This window comes from Stegostoma tigrinum, chromosome 7 (assembly GCF_030684315.1).
Source record: "Stegostoma tigrinum isolate sSteTig4 chromosome 7, sSteTig4.hap1, whole genome shotgun sequence".
Classification (NCBI taxonomy): Eukaryota; Metazoa; Chordata; class Chondrichthyes; order Orectolobiformes; family Stegostomatidae; genus Stegostoma; species Stegostoma tigrinum.
The window spans coordinates 104,113,027-104,119,914 of record NC_081360.1 but is presented as its reverse complement, the minus strand read 5'-3'; the positions used below and the strand labels follow the sequence as shown (position 1 = coordinate 104,119,914).

Sequence of the window (6,888 nt, the reverse complement as noted above, 5' to 3'; positions counted from 1 at the left end):
GTTAGCCTTTTGCTTTGTTCCCCAACAGGAGACGTTTTTTCCTTCCCTTTCCCCCTACTTTCTAGTTTAAAGTCCTGTTGACCAGTCTATTAATGCTTTTCACTAGAATATTGGTCCCAAGTGGAAACTGTTCCAGTGCTATAGTTCCCTCCTGTTCCAACACTGATGCCAGTGTCCCATGAAAAGGGCCCCCTCTATCCTGCACCACTCCTTTAGCCACATGTTTACTTCCCTTATTCTCATGTCCCTGCGCCAAGTAGCACGTGGCTCAGGCAATAATACGGAGATTATAACCCTTGAGGACCTGTTCTTTAATTTGGTTCCTAGCTCCTGATAATCCCTGAACAGGTCCTCTTTCCTAGTCTTGCCGATGTTGTTTGTTCCAACATGGACCATAACAACTGGATCCTCTCCCTGCTGCTCCAATATCCTTTCCAGCCGGTTAGAGACATTCCTACCCTGGCACCGGGCAGGCAACACACTATGTAGGGCTCTCGATACTGCTTACAAAGGATTCTGTCTGTCCCCCTAATGATAGAATCCCCTACAACTACTACCTGTCTTCTTGCTCCCCATCTTGATTGACCTCCTGGTACCACGGTGCAGTGGGCAGTTGGCTTATCCTCCCTGCAGCCCTTTTCCTCATCCACACAGGGAGCAAGTACCTCGTACCTGTTGGACAAGGTCAAGAGCTGAGGCTCCTTTGTTGCTGACTGCAGGATCCCTCTACCTGCCTCCCTTACAGCCACACCCTGCTGTTCCTGGCCACTGACCAAATTTGAATGACTTAATCTACCAGGTGTGACTGCCTCCTGAAACAAATCACCCAGGTACGTCTCCCCCTCCCGGATGTGCTGTCGGGTTTAAAGCTCCGATTCCAGCTCATCAACTCTGAGCCGAAGTTCCTCGAGTAACCAGCACTTGCTGCAGAAGTGGTCGCTGCCGTTCACAATGGGATCAGCCAGCTCCCACATCATACAGCTACAGCACATCACCTGCCCAGTTATTTCTACTTAGTTAATTACTTTATTGAGTTAATTAGTTTTATTGATACTTCTTGGCTGTGCTCGTTTTCAAATTTAGTGCTGATTTCCTACCAGCGAATCTGGTCACAGCCTCCCTGTGGCGTCACTCCAGCTTTTTCTTGCAGCTACAACGAGCCCCCAGCTCCAGTAGGTTTATACTTACCTCTGCTTCTGCTTCTTGTGGTCTTCGTAGCGGCTGGTATTTTGTTGGTCAGAGGAGGAGATGGAGGGAAACCCTGAAATAGTGTTTGGAGTCTCACTGTCCCTTGACAACACTTCCTCCCCAAACCCCTATTTGGTCATGATGACTGCACCGAAGCATATCTCTGTGGGACTGTTAGGAACATGTTTTCGATACTACATAAAAGCTGCTGTTATTGTTACTTAAAGACTATATGATGAAAGAGGTTAATGAGATTGTTTTTACACTGTGTTTAAAAATTTTGATTGTGTTTTGTAACTAGATAATTTAGATTATTCTGTTTTTATTTATTTTGTTGATAAATTTCTGTTTTATTGTTGAAACATCTTCAGCATTCCATACTTGTGTTTCTGCGGGAGAATCCCTCACCCCGCTCCTCTCCATTAAAACCAGTCGAAAGCTAGGTTTTGATGTGGGCTCTGGTATGCTCGGTAGGAACACCAACTGGGATCATAAGAGGGAAAGATTTCCTTCCCTAAGGGATATTGATTTTTATATCAATCCAACAGCTTCATGATCACTCCGGGTGCCCCCCTCAACAAACTTTGGGCAGCACAGTGGCTCAGTGGTTAGCACTGCTACCTCAAAAGTACCAGGGACCTGGGTTCAATTCCACCCTCGGGCGGAATTGTCTGTGTGGACTTCGCACGTTCTCCCCGTGTCTGTGTGAGTTTCCTCTGGGTGCTCTGGTTTTCTCCCACAGTCCAAAGATGTGCAGGCTAATTGGATTGCCCATGGGAAATTGCTCGTAGTGTTCAGGGGTGTGTAGAGTAGGTGGGTTACAGGGACGTGGGCCTGGGTAAGATGCTGTGAGGGTCAATTGGGGTTGAAGGGCCTGTTTCCACACTGTAGGGGTTCTATGAGATTTTGAGTGCTAACCAAGACCAATTGTTACAAATAGTTCCCCCATGATACTAATTTTGAAAAGCATAGGAACGTAAAAAATAGAAGCTGAAGTCAGCCATTTGGCCCATCAAACCCATCTCACCCTTTAGTAAGATCGCAGCTGACCTTACACCTCAGTGCCACTTACTTGCTTTATTGTCAGCCCTAGCCCTAGCCTGCTAATTCATATGTAATTCTTTTCATGGGGAATTCTCACGTGAAATCACTTTCGACATGGAGCTTAAGCGTGATGCAACATGATCAAATGTTTCTTTGTTCCAAGACATTTCAATGAGCTTGCACCACGTGATTAGGAAAGCAAAGAATCTTTTATTGTTTGGCATCAGGTGAAGCCACTTCAGTGACGGACTCATTCTGTCACTTTGGTGCATCTTGTTGCTGTCACTCTTTGTTGATTCACCACACGAGCTTTACATTTCCAAAGTGCAACATGAAGACTTTTTAAAACCTCCAGCAGCTGTTGTTTAATACAGGATCTGAAACCTCAAATCTCACGATCCGTAAAAAGTTTAGGAAATACATTCAAAATTCTTCCGAACAGAAACTGAATTTAAAAGACTGCACCCATTCAGTTCAAGTCAAAAAGAAAAATCTTTTAAATAACTATCCTCTAGAGAAATGAACGAATAAAATATACATTTGAATTTCAGGTTGAATTGGGAGCAGCAGTTCAATGAGATTTTGATTGACATGATTATTCCACATTTCTGTCTATCCCTGATAAACCTTCGTCTCCTCGCTTAACACGAATCTGTCCAACTCTGACGTAAGAATATTCAAAGACTGTTTTAATTTCTTTTCAGGAAGAGAGTTCCATAGACTCATCACTTTCTGAGAGAAAGAACATTTCTTCATTTCTGTTTTAAAGTGGGCGATCACTAATCTTGAAACAACGGCCCTTTATTCTAACTTCTCCCGGAAACATCTTTAAAACAAAATGGTCAAGACAACCCCACATCCTACCATGAGTCTGCCCCCATCAGACAATCCTGGGATGAGCACAACAACAGGTCAAGCCCAGAGCAAATCTCACACTACCTGTTTCAAACAGAAAAGCAAAAGATTCTTCAACTTCTGAGGTAAAATGAAACTCCAGTAGCTCTGGAAAAGGAAAAGCAACAAATAAACAATTAAAAAATGGCTTTTCTTGGCATTGCCCCCACCAACCACTCATAAGGTAGGGACAACAAGGGGTCAAAATGTAGAATAAATACTTCTTGATAAAATAACAGACCCTAGGGCTCTTGAAGGGCATCAAAAGTTGAAATAAAGGGAAAATAAAACCGTCCTGTTCCTGGGACACCAACCCAAAAACAAACACAACTCCATAGGCAAAATAGAAACCTATGATTGAGTAAATCAATATTTTAGAGTTTGGGTTCATGGTACATTCCAGCCCCTGTGGCACCCATCAGTCAAGAAAGTCCTCGACTATGCCAGTGAGAACCATGTGGTCCCCCCTCCAAAGTCACCCGAGCGCGGATGTAACCACAATAAAGGGGCAGGCAGGAACAACAAGCTCCTCTTCAATCCGCTGTGTGGACCAGCTAATGGCCACCTTGACCAGGCCTAAGACCAAAGCCATGAGAAGGCCTGTAGACTGGTCCAGCTCTCCCAGCAGTGGCTGCCTGAAGATCAGGAGTGTGGGGCTGAAGTGCAACTAAAATTCTAACAGCAGCACATTCCAAAAAAGGGGCTGCAGACAAATACATTTAACATACAATCGGAAGCATTATCCACACAGCCATCCTGTTAAGATCCATTGGGATCTTCTATGTTTCGATCAAGCCTCCTCTGACTTTTCTAAATTCCAGCCCAGCCTGTCCAACACTCCCTCTAAGACAAACCACTTATTACAGGAATTAATCTTGTGAGCTGTGTCTGAACTGTCTCCAATACGTTAGAAATTTCTCTCTGAGTTTGGAAATTACTTCATGTATGGTGTATTGTGGAAGTAGAAGGATTGATCTAAACAGTTAATTCACAGCTTCTGTAAATGGTTGTAGTCTCATTACCCTGAGACAGGTACATCCAAACAGTCACACCCAACCAAGTATGAAACATCTTTTCTGAAGAAGGGTCTCCCCGAAACGTCAGCCTTCCTGCTCCTCTGAGCATTCACCCAGCTCTACACCTTGTTACCTATGGAACATAGTGCACAGCAAGCAGCAGTTGTGGTAAAGACCAGGTTGTTTGTTGTAATAACTGTGGTGACGGAGAAATATTGTCCAGGACACTGCCCAAGTGTCTAATAAACAGAAAAGCAAAATACCATGGGCGCTGAAATAAAAGCAGGAAGTGCCGGAGAAACTCATAAGGTCTGGCAGCATCGGTGGAGAGAGAAACAGAGTTAACAGTGGTGAGGTTGACACAAAGAGAAGGCAGTGGGATATAAACAGGTTCCGTAAGTGGTTAGTAGATGGAAATAATGTGAGGAAATGTGAGATTATGCACTTTGGCAGGAAGAATAATGGAGCTGAATATTGTTTAAATGGGGAAAGGCTGCAGAAAGCTACAGCACAGACGGATTTCGGAGTTCTCATCCGTGAGTTACAGAATCCTAGCATCCAAGTTCAGCAGGCAATGGGGAAGGCAAATGGGACATTGGCCTTTATTTCAAAGGAAATGGAGTCTAAAAGTGGCAATGTTTTGCTCAAAATATACAAGGGTCTCGTTAGACCACAAGTGGAATGCTGTGAACAGCTCTGGACCTCTTATCTAAGGAAAGACAGACTCACATTGGAGGCAGTCCAGAGAAGATTCACCAGACTGATGTCAGGTATGAGGGAACATGCCTTACGAGAAGAGACTGAGTAGATTGCGCCTCTACTTATCAGAGTTTAGCAGAATGAGAGGTGATCTTGTTGAATTATACAAGATTTTTAGGAGACAAGAGAGGCACAGAGATCATTTCCCCTTGTGGCAGTGTCTAAGACCAGACAGTATCATCTCAAAGTAAGGAGTCATATATTTAAGACAGAAATGAGGTGGAATTTCTCCTATCAGAGGGGAGTGAGTCTGTGGAATTCTTTACAGCAGAGGGCTGTCAAGGCTAAGTCATTCAGTATATTCATGGTTGAGATAGACAGATGTTTAATCAGGAAGGGAATTAAGGGGAGAGATTTATAAGGGACCGGACGGACAACATTTTCATGAAGTGGGTGGCGCACGAATGGAACAAGCTGTTAGAAGTGGTGGTGAAGGCAGGTACAATAACAACATTTACAAGGCATTTGGATGGGCATTTGAGGCGGAATGTTTAGTCGGAAATGGGCCAAATGCTGGCAAAAGGGACTAGATCAGTTTAGGATATCTGGTCGGCATGAACAGGATGGGCCGAAGGGTCTGTTTCTGTGCTGTATATCTCTATGACCCTATGATTCTCAGTCTGAAGCGTTAACTCTGTTTCTCTCTCCACCAATGCTGCTTGAGCTGATGAGAGCTTCCATTTTTTCTCTAATGCTGAGACATTCCATGGTCTTTTTCAGTGAGGAGCATTTACATCCATCTGAGAAAGCATACACCGCCTCAGATTTCTGAAATAGGGTAACCCTGCAGCACTCCCTCACGCTGGATTTGTGCTGAAGTCTTGTGAAAGTAGTGCATTAAACGCACAACCTCCAGGGTTGGAGCTAAACATAAACACTCAACACCTCAGAAATAAATATCAGACAATGAAAGTTCCGCTAGCGTCTTTGCTGCAACTTTTGCAAACTCTGGAAAACTTTTCGCCACAGTTGGAAGTATTCATTGTTGTTGAAGACTAGGATGAAGGGGGCGAAAGCAGCACTGCTAGTTCCTAAACAGGACAGGATGATGCGTGTCTTCAATCCACTGTTTTCCACAAACAACGAAATGTGGACGAAAACAATGTAAGGGACCCAGCAAACCAGGAAGGTGATAAACAGCAACATGATGCACTTAGCGTATTTGAAGTCCAGTTGTTTCTCAAGAGAAGCTGAGTCACTGTGAACAGCTCGATGCATCTTCTTAATTGCTTTTATATGCTTTCGTGCCACATGGAGGGTTTGGCTTGTCATTGCAGTGATGGCTAAGATGGATGGGATAAGTAATCCGTACATCTCCAGGTAGATGTAAGCACGGGGGAAAATCAATTTGAAATAGCAATGTCGGGCACTGGGGCTCCAGTTGTTCCAGCCAAACAGGGGCAGCGAGGCAAACAGCAAGGGCAGGAGCCAGGTGGTCAGTATGACAGCAGGGACATACTTGTGAGTCCAAGAAAGACTGTACCTGAAAGGACGGGTGATACAGACGTACCTGTCATAGTGAACTACCAGCAGGTTGGAGAGGAAAGCGAGGAAGATGAAGTTTGGTAAGAGGTGGAAAAAGAAGCAGATCTGGGAGGCATACTCACTCTTGAAGTTCATCATGGGAATGGAAGGCACGATGAGGCCGGTGCCCAGGCCAGCCAGCAACAAGCTCAGCAAGTAACAGTTCGTGGGGTTGTGCAGGCTCTTGTTGCCGATGATCCCCACGATGATGACCAGATTCCCTACGATGACGATGCTGGAGAGAGGAACTGTGAGCGATGTGATCAGGGACATCTGGGAAGCAAGGCATGCATCTGGATTCGAGGCATTGAAGCATTCTTCATTCCAGCTCGTATTCATATCACTCACCCTGGGCTCTACGTTCAGATGCAGAGAAATACCAAGGCCAGTTTGAGGGCAGTTCACACCAGAGAATTATCAAGAGGATACTGAGTGACATTAACTTCTTTGAAGAAAAGGTCTG

The 6,888-nt window shown here is 44.7% G+C and overlaps 1 protein-coding gene across 1 annotated transcript; it reads right to left on the bottom strand.

Moving 5' to 3' along the window:
- Positions 1–2,453: 2,453 nt before the first annotated feature.
- LOC125454067 (G-protein coupled bile acid receptor 1-like) lies at positions 2,454–6,810 on the bottom strand. The gene has a single exon (XM_048534355.2). The coding sequence runs from the start codon at positions 6,762–6,764 to the stop codon at positions 5,820–5,822; it is 945 nt and encodes a 314-aa protein (XP_048390312.1). The 5' UTR covers positions 6,765–6,810; the 3' UTR covers positions 2,454–5,819.
- Between the last annotated feature and the right edge of the window lie 78 nt (positions 6,811–6,888).